Source organism: Rhea pennata, chromosome 28 (assembly GCF_028389875.1).
Source record: "Rhea pennata isolate bPtePen1 chromosome 28, bPtePen1.pri, whole genome shotgun sequence".
NCBI classification, from domain to species: Eukaryota; Metazoa; Chordata; class Aves; order Rheiformes; family Rheidae; genus Rhea; species Rhea pennata.
The window spans coordinates 4,901,455-4,921,332 of NC_084690.1; the positions used below are offsets into that span (position 1 = coordinate 4,901,455).

At 62.8% G+C, this 19,878-nt stretch overlaps 2 protein-coding genes across 4 annotated transcripts in view; one reads left to right on the forward strand and one right to left on the reverse strand.

Annotated features, from left to right (window-relative positions):
* The window catches only part of ADGRA2 (adhesion G protein-coupled receptor A2), a 28,420-nt gene extending 13,589 nt beyond the window's left edge, over window positions 1–14,831 (forward strand). The window contains exons 3-19 of one of the 2 annotated variants that reach the window (XM_062597076.1): window positions 2,298–2,369; window positions 2,451–2,522; window positions 2,863–2,934; window positions 3,170–3,333; window positions 3,411–3,624; window positions 3,813–3,977; window positions 4,684–4,885; window positions 4,993–5,142; window positions 5,228–5,389; window positions 5,489–5,698; window positions 5,785–5,986; window positions 6,210–6,418; window positions 6,559–6,686; window positions 9,690–9,813; window positions 9,963–10,108; window positions 10,632–10,721; window positions 11,073–14,831. In XM_062597076.1, coding sequence (XP_062453060.1) covers window positions 2,298–2,369; window positions 2,451–2,522; window positions 2,863–2,934; window positions 3,170–3,333; window positions 3,411–3,624; window positions 3,813–3,977; window positions 4,684–4,885; window positions 4,993–5,142; window positions 5,228–5,389; window positions 5,489–5,698; window positions 5,785–5,986; window positions 6,210–6,418; window positions 6,559–6,686; window positions 9,690–9,813; window positions 9,963–10,108; window positions 10,632–10,721; window positions 11,073–12,276 — 3,586 coding nt within the window. In that variant the 3' untranslated portion in view covers window positions 12,277–14,831. Of the gene's footprint in view, window positions 1–2,297; window positions 2,370–2,450; window positions 2,523–2,862; window positions 2,935–3,169; window positions 3,334–3,410; window positions 3,625–3,812; window positions 3,978–4,683; window positions 4,886–4,992; window positions 5,143–5,227; window positions 5,390–5,488; window positions 5,699–5,784; window positions 5,987–6,209; window positions 6,419–6,558; window positions 6,687–9,689; window positions 9,814–9,962; window positions 10,109–10,631; window positions 10,722–11,072 lie in introns of those variants that run through there. The other variant, XM_062597077.1, reaches the window with a different exon arrangement.
* Window positions 14,832–15,233: 402 nt separating this feature from the next.
* Window positions 15,234–19,874, reverse strand: BRF2 (BRF2 RNA polymerase III transcription initiation factor subunit). Of its 2 annotated transcripts, none has more exons than XM_062596695.1 (4): window positions 19,792–19,874; window positions 18,604–18,663; window positions 17,918–18,239; window positions 15,234–17,007 (listed from the first exon to the last, which is right to left on the reverse strand). In XM_062596695.1, exons 1-4 carry the CDS (start codon window positions 19,826–19,828, stop codon window positions 16,305–16,307), a joined length of 1,122 nt encoding a protein of 373 aa, XP_062452679.1. In that variant the 5' UTR covers window positions 19,829–19,874; the 3' UTR covers window positions 15,234–16,304. The 2 variants fall into 2 exon arrangements, with proteins under 2 accessions (XP_062452679.1, XP_062452678.1); XM_062596694.1 differs by lacking the exon at window positions 19,792–19,874 and adding an exon at window positions 19,122–19,291.
* Between the last annotated feature and the right edge of the window lie 4 nt (window positions 19,875–19,878).

The window sequence follows — 19,878 nt, forward strand, 5'->3', positions numbered from 1 at the left end:
GTCAAGCTGGAGCTGGCCGGGTGCGAGCTGTGCGTGCCAGAGCTGGCTGGACACGGGGCACGTGCTGGAGCCCGCTAGATGTGGGACATGCATGCCAGAGCCGGCTGGATGTGAGGGGTGCGTGCCGGAGTCCGCTGGGCGGGAGCTGTGTGTGCCGGAGTCGGCGGGACACAGCGCAGAGCGTGTGCTGGAGCCGGCTGGGTGCAAAGCACAGGGTGCAGGGCACTGAAGGCCCCGGGACGGCTCCGCTTCAGCCCCATCCCTGCCGGATGGCTCCCCGGGGCTGGTAAGGGGCTCGGCTCGGCTGAGCCTGTCCCCGAGGCTTTCGCCGGGGTCGCACCGTGTCCCTGGCAGTGCGGCTGTGCGGGAGGCCAGACGGAGCCCGTTCACAGCAGAGTGCGAGGTGCTGGCAGAGCCACGGCAGCAGGTATCGCAGGAAAAGAAACCGAGAGGTGCGGGGGCGAGAAGCACCGCACATCGCCGCCGCCAGCCAAGGGTTAACATTCGTCCTGTGAATGTTCCCGGCTCGACTCCGGCTCCCTCCGCTAGCGGGTCCGGGAAAGCAAACACGGGTCAGTTGTTTGTGTTGGCCGAGCGGGGCCTGGCCCGGGATGAGGTCACCCGGCAATGCGTCAGGGCGCCTTTTCATACTCCGAATTTTGAACCGGCCCTCGCGGTGCTCGGCCGCCCGGAGCGAGCGAGCTCCCCGGCGAGGACGGGGTGCTGCCGGGGTGCCCGGGGCCGCCGTGGCCTCGGAGCTGCTCTCCGGCGGCCGTGGGCATGGCAGGCGACGGCGGATCCCTTGCAGACGAGAGTAGAGCCAGGGGCAGAGTCAAACGCCCGCGGTGTTAGGGTCTGGGGAACGGTGGCGAGGGGGAAGCCCCAGGCCGGGGCGGTGGGCTTTGCCCCCGTGCCGCAGGCCCGGCCGCTCGGCCGGATGCGTGGCAGCGCCGCACCGCAAGCGCAGCTTGCAGCGCTCGTAGCGGAGCCGGCTGCCTGCAGGCAAAGCCTCCTCCTTCGCCAGGCAGGCGAAGCCTCCTCCGCGGCCTGGCCCGGCTGTGCCCCTCCTGCGGCATCGTTCAGGGTAGCTCAGGGCCCAAGCGAGCCGTTTGCATGAATTTTTGTCCACTGGTTGCGTGGAAGTGAGCTTGCAGTTTGCCGGGGGAGGGACAGGACCCTCGCTGGCAGCACCCCGTTCTGCGGGGAGAGGGGTTTGCGCTGCTCCTCTCCTCCCCTGCGTCCTTCCAAGGACCCCGTCTAATGATTTTAGGGACTGAAATCGTCGCTGTCCCTGGAATAAGCAAGGCACAGCGTTGGTTGCTAGAGCCGGGCTGAGATGGGGTGCAGGAGGGGTGTGGGCCGTGCCGCGGCACCTCTGTCGTGGGGCTTTGCCTCGCCGGGCGCCTCTGGGGGTCTGCGCCGGGCGCCGGATGAGCGGGGGCTGTGCTCCGTGGATACTGCCGCAAATAAACAAACACGGGCATTCCCGTGCGTTTTGCATTTCTTCTCTCAGTAAATGTTGGCGATCAGCAAGCGGAGCAGCCCCGCCACTTCGGCGGGGAGCAGCGGGCGCTCGCCAGCACCGTGCGCGGGGCCGGGGCGCCGCCGATCCCCTGTGCGGCTCTCCCGCCGCGGCCGGAGCCGCCGCCGCCCCGGCGCATGCCTGGCATGCCTCTGATTAGATACGTGCCCCAATCGAGCTAATAAGCCAAACGCGTTTGTTCCAGGCCGCGCTGCGAGCAAAGCCCTTCCGCGGCCGCGCTGACAGTTGCGGCGTGCTCTTATCGCGCGGCCGCGATAACCCGCCGCGGATGAGGCTGCTGCAGAACCAGCCGTGCCCGCGGGCGGGAGCTCTGCGCCGCGGGGCTCCCGGGCCCGCGCCGCCCGCTCCCGCGGGCCTTGCCCGGCTCGGGCCGCGGTGCAGCGCCGGCAGAGCGGAGGGGCGCGGGGGACGCAGCGTGCCGGGGGCCCGTGTCCCCGCCGTGTCCCCTCCGCCAGCAGGGAGCCGAGTGCTTTCCCCGCTTCCCCTTGGAGAGATAATGAGAGGGAAATGGGACGGAAAGCTGCTAATGAGGGTCCCGCGGGGTGCTGCGCAGCGCTGGCGGGGAGGGACGGGAGCCCGGGCAGGGCGGCGGGCGGCTCCGCGTGCCCGGGGCCCCCGCGGCAGCCCTTGCGCCCGGGGCCGGGCTCGGGGGGATCGGGGCACCTTCCTGCATGCTCCCCGTCCCGGGGCGGGGGTCCCGCCGGGGCCGGGCTGCCCTGCTCTGCACGCTCAGCGCCTGTGCGTCTCCCCGCAGGGACCTGAAGAACAACCTCATCAGCACGGTGCAGCCGGGCGCCTTCCTCGGCCTCCCCGAACTGAGGCGGCTGTAAGTGCCGGGGCAGCCCCGCGCGGCGCGCCGGGGGCCGCGGCGGCCCCCGCGCCCACGGCCCCTCTGCTTGCTCCGCAGGGACCTCTCCAACAACCGCATCGGCTGCCTGAGCGCCAGCGTCTTCCAGGGGCTCTCCAACCTCGTCAGGCTGTAAGTAGCCGCGCGCGGGCTGGGAGACGAGCGCGAGCTGCCCCCCGCCGCCACCGCGCCCGTGCAGGAGCTCCTTCGCGGCCGCTGAGATGCGTCCTGCTGCTCCGCGCGAGCCGAAGGCCGCCGCGGCCTCTGCCTCTCTGCAGTGGGCACAACCGGGCCCGTCGGGGCCGGCACTCCCGGGGTCCCCTCGGCGGCCGGGCTGAGCCGGGCTCTGGCTGTAAGCGGCAGGGTGCTGGGACCCCCCGGGCACAGCGGGGCGCCCGGGTTTGCAGAGCTGCGACGCCTCTCCCCACGGGTCCCCGGCCGCTCCACGCCGCCTTTCTTTGCTGTCTTGCAGGAACATGTCGGGGAACATTTTCTCCAGCCTCCAGCCAGGCGTCTTCGACGAACTCCCCTCTCTGAAAGTCGTGTGAGTATGCGGCCGCTGCCGAGGCGCCTGTGCCCGTCCCCAAACCGCCCACTGGCCCCTGGGCTGCAGGCGTCGGGTGCGGAGGCGCGTCCCCTCCTCCCGGCACGCTGCGTGCGCCCGCCGCTGCGCCGCCCTCCAGCCGCGGTGCCCGGGGCGCGCCCGGTGCCGGGAGGGCCCGCGCGAGGCTCTCGGGGCCGGCCGAGGCGGCTGCGCCCCGTGACGCCGGCCCTCGCAGCGACTTCGCCACCGAGTACCTGACGTGCGACTGCAACCTGCGCTGGGTGCTGCCCTGGGCCCGCAACCACTCGGCGCAGATCTCGGACAAGACGGTGTGCGTCTACCCCCGGCACGTGCACGCCGCGCCGCTCCGCAGCACGCAGGAGAGCCAGCTGCGCTGCGGTGAGGCCGGGGCCGGGGCGCGCGGGGCCCGTCGGCGCCGGGGCGCGGGCTCACCGGCCGGCTGTGTCCCCCTGCAGCGGGCACCCCGGAGCTGCACACCCACCACCTCATCCCGTCGCTGCGCCAGGTGGTTTTCCAGGGCGACCGGTTGCCCTTCCAGTGCACGGCCACCTACCTGGACAACAGCACCCAGATCCGCTGGTACCACAACCGGGAGCCGGTGGAGGAGGACGAGCGGACGGGCGTCATCGTGGAGGAGAGCCTCATCCACGACTGCACCTTCATCACCAGGTGGGTCCAGGGCCGGGCGGCGCCCGGGTGGGATGCGAAGCGCAGACACCTCTTGTGCCTCCCGGCGCCGTGCTGGCCGTCTCCAAACGCGAGGAGCACGCTGGGGGCTGGCCGAGCCTGGGGGCGGCCCGCGGGGCCGTGCCCGGGAGGTCGGCCCCCGTCCCACCCCGCTCCCCGCTCCGCCGCAGCGAGCTCATCCTCTCCAACATCCACGTCTCGGCCAACGGCGAGTGGGAGTGCGCCGTCTCCACCTCGCAGGGCAACGTCAGCAAGAAGGTGGAGATCGTGGTGCTGGAGACCTCTGCGTCCTACTGTCCCGCCGAGCGGGTCACCAACAACCGCGGGGACTTCAGGTAGGACTTCGTGGAGCCTGCGCCCCGTCTCCTCCCGGGGCGCGCCGGTGGTCCGTGTGCGCCGGGGCGGGGGCTCGCTACGGGCGGGGGGCGGTGGCGCCCGGGCCCGCAGGTGACCTGGCGTCTGGTAGCGATTAGCGGCCGCGGAGAGCGTGCGGGCGCCTTTGAACGGCTTCCCGCGCCGGCGGCGCAGCCCGGCTCCAGAAGCAGAGGTGTTGGAATTTCTCTGGCAAGAGACGAAAGGCTTTGGGCGCCCGCCGTAACCTCGGCCGGGCCTTTATGGAATATAAATTACTGGTACAGTAAATGTGGCTTAGATTAGCAGTGCCCCCCTCCCCCCGGCTCTCCCCCCCGCCCCTCTGCGCGGAGCAGGATTCGGGATTAGGCAGCCGGGGAAGGCAGCTCCGCGGGAGCCCCGGCGGCTCCCCGGGGGTGCGGTGGCCGCGGCTCTGGCAGGTCCCCCGGGCAGCCGCGGTGTCTCCCGACCCCGTGTCGGCTCCATCCCGTGCACGTGCGCGGGGCGGGGGCCAGATGTTCCGGCAGCTGGGCCCGGCGGTCGTCTCCAGGGAGGGAACTCTAATCCCGTAAAAGTCTCGGCCGGTGCCTGGGTTGCGCGCGGGTTTTGCCCCCGCGGAGCCTTTCCTGCGGCTGGGAGGGGGCTGCCGGCGGGGGAGCCGGGTCTCAGCGTGCGTCTGCCCGCGGCCAGGTGGCCCCGCACGCTGGCGGGCATCACCGCCTACCAGTCCTGCCTGCAGCACCCCTTCGCCGCGGGGCCGGTGAGCGGGGGCCCGGCCGGCGAGCAGCAGGCATCCCGGCGCTGCGACCGCGCGGGCCGCTGGCAGGAGGGCGACTACTCGCGCTGCCTCTACACCAACGACATCACCCGCGTGCTCTACACCTTCGTGCTGGTGAGCAGGGAGGCGCCGGGGGTGGCGGGGGCTCGGCTCGGCTCGGCTCGGCTCGGCGGAGCGCCCGCCGCCAGGCCGGGGTGACCGTCCCCCGCGCCGCCCCGCAGATGCCCATCAACGCCTCCAACGCCCTGACCCTGGCGCACCAGCTGCGCGTGTACACGGCGGAGGCTGCCAACTTCTCCGACATGGTCGACGTCCTCTACGTGGCGCAGATGATTGAGAAGTTCATCGGCTACGTGGACCAGATCAAGCAGGTAATGCTCCCCCCGGCCCTGCCCGGTGCACCGGGGAGCTCGACGGCGGCGTTTCCGCGTCCTCACCGCCCCGCTCTCCCGGCAGCTCACGGACGTCATCGTGGAGATGGCCAGTAACATCATGCTGGTGGACGACCACATCCTGTGGATGTCGCAGAAGGAGGAGAAGGCCTGCACCAGCATCGTCCGCTCCCTCGAGAAGATTGCCCTGCACACGCTCAGCAGCAACTCCCAGCACATGGCCGTGGTGGGCATCTCCCGGGGCTGGGCAAGGGGCGGCGGGCCCGGCCGGGGCCGCCCTCCGGCGCGGGGGCTCACGGCGGCCCTGCGGCTCTGTGCCTGGCAGAACTCGCGCAACATCGCCTTCGAAGCCTACGTGGTGAAGCCGGAGAGCTACGTGGGCCTGAGCTGCGTGGCCTTCCAGCGGCGGGACGGGGGCCCGGGCGGGCGGCCGCCCCCGGCGGAGCGGGGCACCGAGCCTGCGCCCGACCAGCAGCTGCGGCTGCGCTGCACCACGGGGCGCCCCAACGTCTCCCTGACCAGCTTCCACCTCAAGGTACGGGACGTGGGGCGGCCGGGGGGGCGCCGGGGACGCGGTGGGGGCCGGCTGCCGCTCACCCGCGCCCGCCCCCCGCCCCGCAGAACAGCATCGCCCTGGCCTCCATCCAGCTGCCGCCCAGCCTGTTCGCCAGCCCCGTGCCCTTCGCGCCGCCGACGGACTGCAAGCTCCAGCTGCTGGTCTTCCGCAACGGCAAGCTCTTCTGCAGCACCGGCAACTCCTCCCGCCTGGCCGACGACGGCAAGCGCCGCAGCGTGGCCACGCCGGTCATCTACGCCGGGACGTGTAAGGGCTGGGTGGCCTGGGGGGGGGGGTCTCCTGGGGAAGGAGGGGGCTGTAGAGCCCCTGGAGACCTTGTGGGGCCTGGGAGAGGTGTCCCTGGGGTTGCAGTGCTGCCCGTGTGGGACCATCCCTGGTGGCCAAGGGTGTCCTCCTGGAGGGTGGTTGTCCCCGTGCTGGGGGTGCGGAGCAGGGTGCTGTGCCTTACTCGGTGGCAGTGTGGTTGCAGATGGCTGCAGCGTGGGCAACCTGACGGAGCCCGTCGCCGTGTCCCTGCGGCACCCCGGGGAGGGCGCCGACCCCGTGGCCGCGTACTGGAACTTCGAGGTGCTGGAGGGCATGGGCGGCTGGAGCGCCGAGGGCTGCCAGCTGGCCGCCCGCGAGCCCAACGTCACCTCCCTGCACTGCCGCCACCTCAGCAACGTGGCCGTGCTCATGGTAGGTGGGGAGAGGGCTGAGGGGGTGCAGGAGGGGCTGGCCTTGCAGGGCACCGTGGGGCCTCGCAGCACGTGGGGCAGGCGAGGGGGCTGCGGGAGCCGGGGCCGTGCAGGGTGTCTGACGGGGCGTCCGTTGGGCAGGAGCTGAGCGGGTTCCCCGGCGAGGCGCGGGGCCCCGTGGAGGCCCTGCACCCGGCTATGTACACCTGCACCGCCGTGCTGCTGCTCTGCCTCTTCACCACCATCATCACCTACATCGTCAACCACGGGTGAGTGGCTGGGTGGAGGGCTCTGGTCCATCATCGTGCTCCCACAGCACAGCACAGCACCCCAGGACCAGAGCAGAGTGCCGCAGGGGGTGCAGGGTGCCCACTGGTGTCCATCGTTAGGGGGAGAGCTGGGTGGGGAGCTCTGGGCAGTGCTGTGCACAGCTGGCTTGGAGGACCCCATAGCTTGGTGGGTTGATGGGGAGATGATAGCAAGCAGGTGAGGTGGTGGGCTCAGGGGTGGGGCTCACCCCACACCTGGGGCTCCTCAGCCCCCAGAGAGGGGCCAATTGGAAGGCAGGAGGCCAGAGCTGCTGACTGGCTGCTGAGGGAGGAAGAGGAGGGTCTTCCTCCCATAAAAGCAGCTCCAGGCAAGCGACCAAGGGAGCGAAGCGACCGGGGGACGAGCAACACGGCAGTTAGCAAGGCAGTTTGCATGGGCAGTGAGCAGGGCCAGGGCCCACCACACTGCCCAAGTCTTCTCAGGTAAGCTGGGCCTTTGGCCCACATTGGATGCCCTGGAGCTCCAGGGGGGCTCCTCTCCTACACAGGAGGAGCCTGGCTGGTGGGAGGAGACCCCTGGAGCTCCAGTGTGGGCCAAAGGCCCAGGTTACCTGGGGAGATGTGGGCCAACCACACTGCCCAGGTAACCTGGGTCTTTGGCCCACACTGGAGCTCCAGGGGGTCAACCCCCAGCCAGGCTCCTCCTGCGTAGGAGAGGAGGCTGGGCATGGGGCCTCCTTGGAGCTAAGGAGGCCCTAGGCAGCTGGGCTCCTCTCCTACATAGGAGCAGCCTGTCTCAAGGAGACCACCCTGGAGCTCCAGTGTGGGCCAAAGACCCATCCCAGGCTGGTACCTCCAGGCAGGCTCTCTGTAGCTCCTCCAGCAGCCCTGCAAGGCAACACACAGCAGTGTTAAGTGCCCACCCAACAAGCACAGGGCCAGATGCCTTCATCGAAGAGCAGGACTCATGTTATCAAGAGTCACAAGCACTAAAGCTGACCTTCATCACCCAAGTGGAAGAGCAGGCACCTGCTTCTGGGGCAGCCAGGTGGCCAATGAGCACCATTAGGGATGGGGGGGGGACCTGCATCTCCCACTGATAAACACAGCCCTGGGGACTCCCAGAGAGCACAAGTGCACTCCACCGGTAAAGACAGAAGGAAATACCCAACAGATCATATATGGGACACCAAAAGGTCTGGCAGGACAGACACCATCACTACCTCCCAGCCTAGGGAATGCTGCAGCCTCACAGTGTCTTGGTTAAAGTCCCCCCCTCATACTATTTAGACTAAATCACATTTCACAACTACGCTTCAGGCCTCAAAGGCTCCTCTCGTGGTCCCTGACATCTTAACAAAGTCAAGAGTCACTATTGGTCTGGATCTGCTTATTACCAGCTCACTCAGAAAGATTGTTGGTTTACTGAGCAAGCCTCAACAATCACAGTAATGAAAGTACTACTGATGCTGACCAAACAGCAGTGTCTACAGCACCAGGGTACCTTTCTTTCTGTCAATTTGCTGGGCATTTCACTCCTCACAGTCCACAAGTTGCAGTGGGGGAGGCCGATGACGAGCCCTCACCTCCAAGAACACCTTTATGTCCTTAGTTCCTTCTTTCTCAAGTCAAATTCTATTAAGTTATTTTTCCCTTTTAAGTTACCTACTCTTTCTTACTTAAACAGATTTATTTTCCTTGGTGGGCCAAGACACATGTATTCCTTGCTCTTTTGTCATTGCACTACACTTACTTGCTTACTTCCAACTCACATTCACTTAATTACTTAATTTCCTACTCTATGTACTGCATTTTCCTCCTAATTAGAATATTGGTCCTCAACCTCTAATCCTTGAGCATCAGTATTGCTCAGCTGCAGGGCTGCTTCTCATCAGCTTCCCAGTGGGGAGTCCTTTATAGCCATGGGGTCTCCAGGACCAAGCCTGCACCCCGGCTCTTATTATTACCCCCTACCTCACATCCTGGGTTTCCACCTCGCACGGCCTCTGCTGTCACACCAGGCCCTCGTTCCTCTGCTCTGCATCAGCACCGTACAGTCACCAGGACTTTGCTCTGCCCACAAGCCCTGCTGGTCCCTGCTGGCCAGATAGGCTGTACTGCCCTCCCGTACACAAGAGGAGCACACAGCCTTAACCATGACCACCGGCTGGAGCGGAAACGCCTGTTCCAGCTACAGACCGTGATGAGAAAGCAGCAGGCAAGTCGAGAACAACGGGGCTCTCACGAGTGTGGCGTACAGCCTGGCGCCTGATACCAGCAATGGCAATACCACGGTGGAGGGCTACAGCCCTGCACCCACGGGGCAGCCCCCACCACTGCGAAAACGCAGCCACCCGCAGCGGGGACCCCACTGCAGGCAGCCTGCCCTCCTGCCGCAGCCCTAGGGACACAGTGTGCGAGGGGCAGCACGCCGGCCAGCCTCCCGCACAGCCCGGCACGCGGCTCCGCACTGGCATCCAGCACTCACCTGGAAGAGCAGGATCGGAGCTTGGTTCGGGGAGCGTACAGCCAGGAGGAGCCTCTCCATGTGTGCTCCAGGGTCCCAGAGATTCAGCACCAGGAAATCTTCACTTCTGCAAGGCAGGAGACACGTGCAGACGTCATAACACAGGTCCACAAATAATCCCGAGCTCCTCGGGGCGATCTGATGGCAGCTGACCACGAGGTGTTCCCGATGCGTTCCTTGCACAGAGCTGGCCTGGCTGCAAAGGACAACTGCATTAACAGCTAGAATAACACCCCAGGCACCTCTTGCTTCCTCACAGCCTCACATGCGGTTTGAGTGCAACCCCAGGAGCTGTCGTGTTTTGCGCCTGGCCACCCGAACCCTGCGAGCGCTCTGGTCGCATTTACCCAACGCCAGGTCCGGGCACGAGCCCGGCCTAGGGCAGGGGCTCTTGCGGGCAGCACACCCGCAGCCCCCGGGGCCTCCCTGCCTGGCCGGACGGCGTCTCACCGCGACGGTTTGTGCCGCTCTTGCAGGGCCATCCACATCACGCGGAAGTGCTGGCACATGCTGCTTAACCTCTGCTTCCACATCGCCATGACCTCGGCCGTCTTCGCGGGAGGCATCACGCTCACCAGCTACCTGATCGTCTGCCAAGCGGTAGGTAGCGCCGCTTTGGAGCGTGCAGCCGAGCAGCTTGGCGAAGCCCGCTTTCACCCCGCCGGGCGCCGCGGGACCTGCGATCGGGGTGGGCGGACCCATGCGCAGCGACTCCCCCCTCTTACCCACCTTATTGCCTCTGCCCGCAGGTCGGCATCATTTTGCACTACTCCTCCCTGTCCACCCTGCTGTGGATGGCAGTGAAGGCCAGAGTCCTCTACAAAGAGGTGACCTGGAAGGCGCCCCAGCAGCAGGACGGGGACGCGTCCCAGCCGGCCCCTCGGCCCATGCTACGGTAGAGACGCGCGCCCCCGAGGGCCCCTTCGCTGGGGACACCCTGCTCCAGGGCCCCTGCAGAGAGCTCAGACCCGCCAGAGGCCAGCGCTGTTTTTCTCGGTCGCGGATGGAGGAGGGCTGGGGCAGGACTTGCTCCTGTCTTTTAAAAGCAATCATGCCAGCCCATGTCCCAGGCTACCCACTTCTCCCAGGACAGGCTCTGTTCCTGCATCCCCTGCACTGTCCTGGCCTCTCTCCCTGCTTCCCTGTGCAGTCGTGTTTCTCTTCACCTCTGCACCCGCGTTTCCCTGACATTCTTCCCCTCTTCCACCCTCCTTTCCACAATGGCACATCTATGTTTGTGCAAGCAGCCTACAAAGTCACTCCATAGCCGTGCAAGCAACCTACAAAGCCAAAGATCACGCTGGCTTCAGCAGGAGCCCTGCCCGTGCCTGGCGCCAGCCTCATGCAAACAGCCCCATGGCGCCAGGCCGGCGCTCGCCCTCGGCGCGCGGTAACACCGCCGCCTCCTCTCCTTGCAGATTCTACCTTATCGCAGGCGGGATACCCCTCATCATCTGCGGCATCACGGCGGCTGTTAACATCCACAACTATCACGATAACAACCCGTAGTAAGTGTCCCCGCGTGGCAACACCTTCTCCACTGAGCATGTTGCCTCCTCCGGCCTGATAAGGGGAAAGGGAATTGGGGCGCGCTTTGCAAAGGCCAGCGAGGTCTTTGCTCCTGTGCTTCTGGAAACCTGCAGCCGAGCCGTCCAGCGGACGAGCTCCTCGGGAGGCCTGGAGGCAGGGCATGGCTGCAGCCATTGCACCCCCACAAAGCCTGTCCCTTAGGGACCCGCTGGGCCAAGGGTGCTGAGCGCCGAGGACCGCGACGCGGGGCTGCGGCAGGAGGCTCTGCGTGGCCGCTGGGCGCGCGGGCCGTGGGCCTGCCGATCCGAGCCCCCTTTTCTCCCTTACAGCTGCTGGCTGGTGTGGAGGCCCAGCCTCGGTGCTTTCTATGTCCCCGTGGCTTTCATCATGCTCGTTACCTGGATTTACTTCCTCTGCGCTGGGCTCAACCTCCGGTGCCGATCTTCAAGCCAGAAAGATGCCCCCGAGCCGCTTGAGATGCCACCGAGGCTGGGAGGCAGCGGGAACCTCTTGACAGACTCCGGGTCCATCTCAGTGACACTGAACTCGGGGACGCCCTGCCCCGAGGTGGATGGTGTCTACTCCCTACAAGTGCAGTTGTGGGCACTGGTCACCACGCATTCCTTGTACGTGGCCCTGTGGACGTTTGGAGCCATGGCTGTATCGCAGCGCTGGTACCTGAACGTCATCTTCAGCTGCCTCTACGGAGTCACAGCTGTGGTGCTGGGGCTCTTCATCTTCATCCACCACTGCGTGCGGCGTCGGGATGTGCTCAACTCCTGGTTCAGCTGCTGCCCGTCCTACAGGAACGCGCTGCCCATGCAGGCGTACGTCCACCCTGGCGTGGCGGTGGAGGACGGCTCGCAGGTCTTCATCGGGTGCAACCCGGAGGCAGCCCATTCCATCAAATCCTCTTCGTCGCCCAGCAGCACCAACTCCACTGTGGGCCACTGCAAGCTCACCAACCTGCAGGTGGCTCAGAGCCAGGCGGACGCCCGCCCGGCCTCTTACGAGGAGCCCGACAAAGCCACCGGCGCAGCCCGGCACGCCAACAACCTCCACGGCCGCAGGACCCACAAGAGCAGACCGAAGCAGTACCGGGAAGGGAAGCATCACCGCTTGAAAATGCTGCGGGGCCCTGCCTCGGACCACCCCTCCAGCGAGAGCGGGAGCATCCACAACAGCCACTCCGAGAGCTACCACAGCAGCAGGAACAGCCCCTTGAACAACAGCCGCACGGGGACACAGGCCGTGGCCCCGCCGGAAGGGGAGACGGCACCGAGCCAGTCCGAAGGCAGCGATGGCGGCCGGCAGGCGCCGGACTTCAGCAAGGCTCGCCGGAGGAGCGCCAGCAGGGACAACCTCCGGCAGGCCAGCGCCATGGAGAAGGAGACGAAGCGCCGGTCCTACCCGCTCAACGTGGCCAGCCACAACGGGGCGCTCAAAGGGAGCAAGTACGACATCCACCTCGCCAGCGCCGACAGCGTGGCCGGGATGAAGACCGGCCTGTGGAAGAGCGAAACTACCGTATAAAGGATGGGAAAGGACCAGAGAGCCGCAGCGCCGTCGCACGTTCCTCCTTGGGCAGTAGGGTGGCTTGGGAGCGGCGGCAGGAGCTGCTAAGACCATCTGCCAGGAGGTCAGACGCAATCTTTGAGGAGCCAAGGGCTTCTGAGAATTGCTAAGTGCACTAGACGGGACCGGGCAACACGGCCCGGATGCTTTTGCTCGGCTGCCGGGCACAGGGCGATGCCGGGCCTGATCCGACCAGGAGGGGAAGGATGTCGATGCTTCCCAGGGTGCCGTCCACAGCGGTGCTGAGTCTCGAGGTGGAAGGCAATCTTTGCTCCTCAGCAGCCTGAATTGCAACAGTACTTTAATCACTTCTGCATGTCACTTCAGACTGACCCTAAATGCTATTTTATTATATACAGAGAAAACAAATGTCTATTTTTCAAATCTCTATATTATTGTATGTATATAGGTATAGACAGATGGGTAACCAATGCGAGTGCCTCCGTGTTACATGTCAGTGTTCTCTGAGGAGCAGACGAGCCCCTGGGAGTTTTGGAAATAGCTTGTTCGTGCCATGACTGCAATGTTCCCCCTGGGGCAGAGGAGACCAGAACCAGCACCCTTGACTAAAGATGCTGTAGCACGGACGCTCGTTTGACCCTAGCCTAAATAAGCTTTTTCTGAAAGAGTCAGAGAGAAGCTTCTTGGTTTGGAATGCTTTTAAATGTGAGCATTTTTATCCACATGTTCTTAAAAGACAATGTTTAGCCCTGTGGGTTACCGAGCTGCCAAAGTAAAAGCCATACTTAAAAGCAAGCACAAGGTAAGAGACGCCACCGTCGCGAGCAAAGCCGATCGTCTGCACTGTTCTCGTGCCAGACGCTAAAATCCCAGCAAGGAAACGCTCCCTCGTGGGGCGGGCGGCCTCAGGGGCATCGACTATGCAAACAGGCCGGCCGGCAGCGCAGCGATGGGCTCCCGGGGGGCCCCGCTGCCCGGGCCGCGCGGCGAGCAGAGATCGACCATCTCCGAAGAACCAAAGAGCCGAACCGCATCCAGAACCACAAGAGCAAATCCTCAGCTTTAGCGTATTCAGAAACTACCTGCCTTTGCTCTTCGCAGGCCCGAGCACCAAACAGCCCCGTGGTTAACGGCGTCGCAGCCTGCCCCACGGAAGGCGAGAGAGGGAAGAGCACTCAGGGGCCGGGGCTGTTCCTGGGAAATGAAGGGCTTGACTACGTTCAACATGTCCCTATGGACGGTTCAGATGACACTTTCAAGAGACGAGAACTTGGATTAGCACTTATTTTCCCTTTTTAAAACACAAGTCCACCTTTTTTCTAGCACACAAATGAAAATGGAGATACTCACTCGCTCGCTCACCCCAGAGAGCAGCAGGTTCTGGGAGCATCCACAGGCAAAGCCTTGCTTGGCTTAAAGGGGGTTTCCTGAAAAGCAAGACACAGTTATTTATCCCACTGCCAGGCAAGGGGCGGCCCGTACCCATTTTGCTACCGTTCAATGCAACGTGCTGCCCGGTGCCTTGCAACGGGGCTCTGCACTCCCCGTGCCCGCTGTGGCAGGCAGGTGCCACAGCCACCAAGCAGCGAAGGGGCTGGTGGCTGCTGCACAGCCGAGCTGCGACCGGCTTCCCGTGTTCCCGTGGACGGGAGAGCACGAGGGGAGAAAAGGGCCGGCCTTAAAGGCGAGTCCTTCCTCCCTCCTTCCCTGCGCCCCTTCCAGCCTCTCAGGAGCCGTGTCCCAGGGCTGAGGACGCCACGGCGCTGCCTCAGCCCAGAGTGTATTTTACTGCCCTCCAGTGCTGAGCAGGCATCTCCCAGCTGCCCTGTCCCTGTCCACTGCGGTCTAAGGCGGGAGAGGAGGCCAGACTGGGAGCCGAGCCCAGACTGGCCTCAGGTCAAAGCCGTTCCAGCCTCTCTGTGCCTCAGTTTCCCCACACGTGCCAACTACTTACCTACCTACCAAGAGGTCACGAGGATCAGCAGAGGACCAAGAAGTGCTAGAAGGCACGCAGGCCAATCCTAACATGCGCAGCGTGTCCGAAGGCTGGGGGATCCAGAAGTTAATGGAGTCAAAAGCACTTACTGACAGTTTTCCCACCTGCAGCAACTAGCTCCTCACCCTTCGGAAACCCCTCACCCTGCAGGGCTGGAGTACCAGCAGCCTTGCTGCAGTTCGGGCCCTCCCCAGCCTCTTTAAACTTCTCTGACTGATTGACTGCTTAACAACGCATCTTTTATTGCGCCTTGTATTTAATACAATTTGAATCGTTACGTCAGTACTGCAGCCTATGCAGTCTTGCTGATGCTGAGTTGTTATATATGCTTGCTGCACTGTGACAGTATTATATAAAAAGCTTTGTATTATTAATTACTTTGTTTACATTACAAGCAAACGACATATCAACAGAGAGCTTCTTGCAATATACGTGGGAGAGGGAGGGAAAATATGCCAAAGAAATGTTTTTAAAGGGGTCTTTTTGCATTTTTATATGAATAGAATGTTTCTAGCAGATATGTTTTGTTTAATATATTAAAGATTTGCAAATCTGCCATGATCTACTGTTACTTCTTGCAGACTTCACTGCTCAAATACAACAGGCCATTACGCACATAGTGGTCACTGTTTTATTGAGTTAAGCAGTACTTTGAAATGGACAGCACTATAATCATGCTATCGAGAGCTGCACAGTTGCAACAGATTTCCAGCAGCTTCACATCACTTACTTAACTGAGCTGGGATAGCTTCCCTCTCAGACATGAGCCAAGCTGAGTTTCCCAGGGGATCCCTGTAAGACCTAAGGCAGGCAACCCCAGAACACCACAAAGACCCATGCTATCTGGCAAATGGGACACAGCACTTAGATTTGCCATTAGCTTTTTCCTCAGAAAGCAGAGTAACAAATGAAGGTGCCTGTCTTTTCCAGTCACAAACCCACCCTCCCTCCCCACCTGTCAAAGCAGGTGATGTGTAAGGCAACATAAGAGATCACTCCCTCAGAAAAGCTCTGAAAAACAGGTGCCAATGAGGGAGCCAGAAACCTCTACCTTCCCTGTCACATTGCCCTACAATAATCAGACACTGGTACAGCCAAGCACTGTTAGGACAGTATTGCTCCCTCCCTCCCTTCTAAAACACAAAAATTACCACTGCGATTTCACATTGCCACAGACTGAAGCACTGCTGACATTGACAGAGCCCTCCTCACCTTGCCTGCTGCAGGGATCAGGATGTGCCACAAAAAGCCGCTGGCTCCAAACACATCCCCATAGATCGGGTAAGTCTGCACACATACCAGCAAGAAAGCAAATGACAGGCAGACAACTTGAGAGGGAATTCAGCTTTGGCATTACTGACACTACCAGTCTGTGCTGGTGAGAGCTCCTCAGCAGCACCAGCACAAAGTCACCCACTTTGACATGCTCCCTGCAAACAGGGTATCAGTTCAGCTGCCTACACAAACGTGCCCGGGCAGGACCGCAGCCCAGCTGTGGGCCAAGGCACCAAGAAGGCTCTCAGAAGCCGTTCTGCCCTGTTAGACTGGCTGTAGGCTGGGAAACCGCAATGACTCTGACTGACCAACCGCTTCTTAGGGAAGGGCACTTGGCTGGCTCTCTCCTGTGTGCCAAGATCCGTGTTTTACCTCTGTGTTAGTACACTGACTCGCTGGACTCGCTCATGATGTCTGCCCTACCATACCTGGTTTAGATAAAACACGTTTTAGCAGAGGTTATGAAAAGAGAGGCCAGAAACCACTTCTGGCACCCTAGTTCATTTACTTCTAGCAGAAATACAAGACAACCAAAACAGTTACTCCATAAAAAGCCTCCTTCCGGTCCATCTACCAAACACAAACACTCAACAGGAGTAGAGCTGTTTCCTGCATTGCCCCATTCCTTTGGTGACTGTCCTTGTGGTTAGTGTGGCTCTGCTACCACCAGGCTTTATGCTGCCGGTTCCTCGCCCTTTGCTGCCCTCGTGCTCGTGGCAGCACTCTCCTCCAGACCAACCAGGAGCCGCCTTGTTCACAGCCATGCCTTGGCCTTGCTGAAAGCCTGGATCTCCTCTTGGTCCCTCAGGTACTGCTCTATTTCACTGTCGGAGATGGGTTCATCGCCGGTGATGGCAAGGTCCGAAGCGCTTGGGGCTGCTGTGCGGAGTCTCTTCTTCGGCTTGATGAGGCAAGGCGGAAGCAAGGGCCTCCGCTCCCCGTCACGCTGACGTTTCCCTTCGGAGGGACGCACCTCCTCCTGCGGGGCCCCTCCGGCGGCCGGAGGGGAGCCCTCACCCTGGGCTCCAGCACGCTGCTCCTCCGCATCCTCCACACAGAAAGACTTCTTCAGCAGGAAAATTCGGTGCTGCAGTAGGTCCCCGATGTGCTTGACGGCCACCTTCTTGTCCATCTTAAACACCCTCAGCCACGTGAGCTGGGACGCCATCCTCAGCAGGATTTCGTGAAGCTCTTTCAGCCTCAAGTGGGCCGGCGGAGGCAGGTCGACACCCGCCACCTTGCAGAACCGCGCGAAGGTGCACGTCAGGCGGGCGGCGGGCTGCAGCGACTGCCAGGACAGGAACGCTGCGGCGGTGACGATGGGAATAGGGTGCCGGCCCGTGACCAACCACGTCTCGCTGGCCAGCTCCACAATCTGCATCGTTCGCGCTACCATCTTCTCCTTGTCCTCCACAAATGGGGCAGGGATGTCAGCTGCGCACTGGAACAGCCTGAAACTGCAAGAATAGAGAACCGTTAGCCGTTAGCATCAGCTATCGGGGTGCAGGGAAGCATCAGATCTGGCCACCCCTGCAGCTGCCACAGGTGTGGGAAGGGGTGAGCCACACCGCAGCACAAATAAAGCACCTAAATACACTATCCAGAAACAGACTCAAATGACAGATCACCTCTGCTTCCAGTCTCCAAGATTTGATTCAGCTTGTTCTGCTCATGACAACAGGGAGACAGCTTCCAACACCATGCAACACTTAAGTAAACTGAGAGCTGCAATAATGTCCTTCAGGGAAAACGTGCCCTGCTCCGGAGGCAGGTCTTTGCTCAGATTGCTCAGCAAAGTCCCTCCACCGGGTGCTCTCCAAACTGAGCAGTAAGGGGCAGGAAGAGAAGAATCTCAGCTCAAACTATGACACAGGAGGCAAAAGCCACCACAGTAAAGGCCACCTCAAGTGCTCAGGCCATTGCTTCCAGGACATCAATGAGGAGAAAACAGGGTGGTACTGCTCCTGTGTTTGCTCACACCCACCTCCTGGCTTCTTTGGTACACTAAAATTGCTGGCCATAGTAAGAACTCAATGCAATTTTTAATCAAGGGACAGCAAAGTGTGCTCCCAGACCATGAATTTTAGGAGCTACAACAACAGTATCACCACCCAGCCTCAAGGGTCTTCTGTTAGTACGCTGTCCCGCTTCGTAGGCAGGGCTGTGACCAATCCAAGGGAATACTTTTTAGATGATCTGGGTTTTGCCTTCATTTCCTTCAGTAAAAGTATGCCTAGGTAACAGCACAGGTCACTGTGCGTGCTTATGGCCTTCTGCCCTGCCACAGGCTGCATTTTAGATGCTTTTCCTCACATCAGTGTAAAGTGCAGAGCTCTGAACCGTTCAGTATGAAAGGGGTCATGTTACCTATTGAGGTGCGTCTTCACCAGATCCATCAGGCTCAACGCTGGCACGGACAGCTCAAGCTCTTTCTGCACGCTCAGGTAGACGCTGGCAAACAGCTCCTTCTTGGCGTAAAGAAGGGAACAGATCGTTCCCATGGTCAGGGGCCAGTTGTGTTGCCGACAGGTCACAAAGACGCAGCAGCCCCCCAGAAGCTCCTTCTTCTCCAGACTGACCAGGTGGAAGGAGGGATGCTGGAGAGCTCGCTGGAAGTATGACACAGCCGTTTCCTCGAACACTGACGGGAGCTGGAGGACTTTGCAGAGGTCCTGGACCCTCCTGATCCCTGCGAGAAGACACCACTTTTAAAATCAGCTTGAGATATTCATCGCTCTTTATATACATCTCTCCCTGATACCACAGTGCAGCTGGCATTCAGCCAGACTCAGGCAAAAGCACGAGAGCAGCCTGGTCACTGCAGCCCCCAAAATGGCAGGCAAAGACTCTTCCCCAGCTCCCTTCGTGCAGGTAAGGCAGCTTGCTGGCAAGCACCAGCTGCACATAGCACTAACTGCTTTCTTCCTGTTTTACTGCCGGCTCCCTATAGCTTTTAACTCATCACAGCATCAAAAATACATTACACAAATTAGACTAATGCAGTAAAACAGAGAATCAAAATATACAAATGAAACCGAATGGCAGGCTCTCACCCCGCTGCAGACAGCGGCTCAGCTGCTCCTTCTGGCCAGTGCTCTGGGAATAGGCCACCTCTGAAAAACAAAAGCATTAGGCCAGGTAACCTTGCTCTGACATCCTGAGGACGGAACCGCTTAGATCTTGTGCTACCGGGCGCGCGAGGGGCGGGCGGCAGTTTCCAGAAGGGGCAGTTCCAGGCTGCCAAGCGGGGCCCGGACAAGAGGGTCCCTGGCCCGGGAGGCTCTCGGAGCCGCCCCTTCCCTGCAGATGTCGGGGCAGACGGTCCCAGGGCTCCTCCCTCACCGGCACCGGAGGCTCAAGCGCCAGGGAGCAGCGCGCCGGGCGCGCCAGAGCCACGGGTGGGAGCCGGCGGGCGGAAAGGCTCAGCACTGTTGCCACGGGGGACGCGGAGGGCGACGAGGGGCGACGCCCAGCACCTCTCCCGCAGCCCCGGCGCGGCGCCGCTGCCCGGGGACCGTCGCAGCGCGGCGGCGGGGGCCGCTCCGCGCCAGGCCGCGGGGCCAGGCCGCACCTCGCAGGTGCTCCTCCTCGGCGTAGGTGGTGGTGAGGAGCCCCTCGGCCAGGACGCAGCCGCAGGCGGCGCACACCAGCTGCTGCTGCGCGTAGTGCGCGTCCTCCACCAGGGCGGAGGAGCCGCAGGCCGGGCAGCTCGCCCGCGCCGCCGCCGCCGCCATCGCCGCCGCCCTCACGGGGGACCGCTGCGCCCGGCGCACCCGCGCCCCGCGCCCCAGCCAATCGCGGCGCGGCGCCCGGTCCGCCCGCGCCGCGCGCCCGGCCGGCGGCGCCGCCCGCGCACGCCGCGTTCCGGCGCGGCGCGTTCCGCCGGCAGCCGGGGCAGAGCCGCGCCGGGCCCTTCCTCGGGGCGCGGCCGAAAGCCGCGGCGCCCCGGCAGCAAAGCAGCGCCGCCCCCGGGGCTCGGAGAAAGGGGAAGCTTCCCCCACGCGGAGGGCCACAGCAGCCGAGGTTTTACGCGCGGCCGCCCGGAGCAGGGCGCGGGAGAGGGGGGCAGCGCGCGGGGCAGCTTCCCGGCGCCCCAGCCCCTCCGGGCATCGCTCCCCGTGGAGGGGGGAAAGGTCCAACCAAGCGACGCGCTCCATCGCTTCCCGGGGAACCGCAAATTCCGTAAAAGCTTTCCCAGCCCCGGACTAATCAGCCGCAGCTCGTCTGTTCCAGGCCATCACCGAGGACACGGCCCCCGCGCCGTCTACAATGCCTCATCAGGGCCGAGGGAGGACGAGGCACTTGAAAGCTGATTCTTTCCTGCTCGC

Bases quoted from the DNA above. Each gene is read 5' to 3' on its own strand.
- BRF2 (XM_062596694.1), bottom strand. From the start codon at position 19,284: ATGGCGGCGGCGGCGGCGCGGGCGAGCTGCCCGGCCTGCGGCTCCTCC. The intron at 18,664-19,121 runs GTGCGGCCTGGC...TTTGTTTTTCAG, and splicing joins CGAGGAGGAGCACCTGCGAG to AGGTGGCCTATTCCCAGAGC. The intron at 18,240-18,603 runs GTGAGAGCCTGC...GTCTTCTCGCAG, and splicing joins GAGCCGCTGTCTGCAGCGGG to GGATCAGGAGGGTCCAGGAC.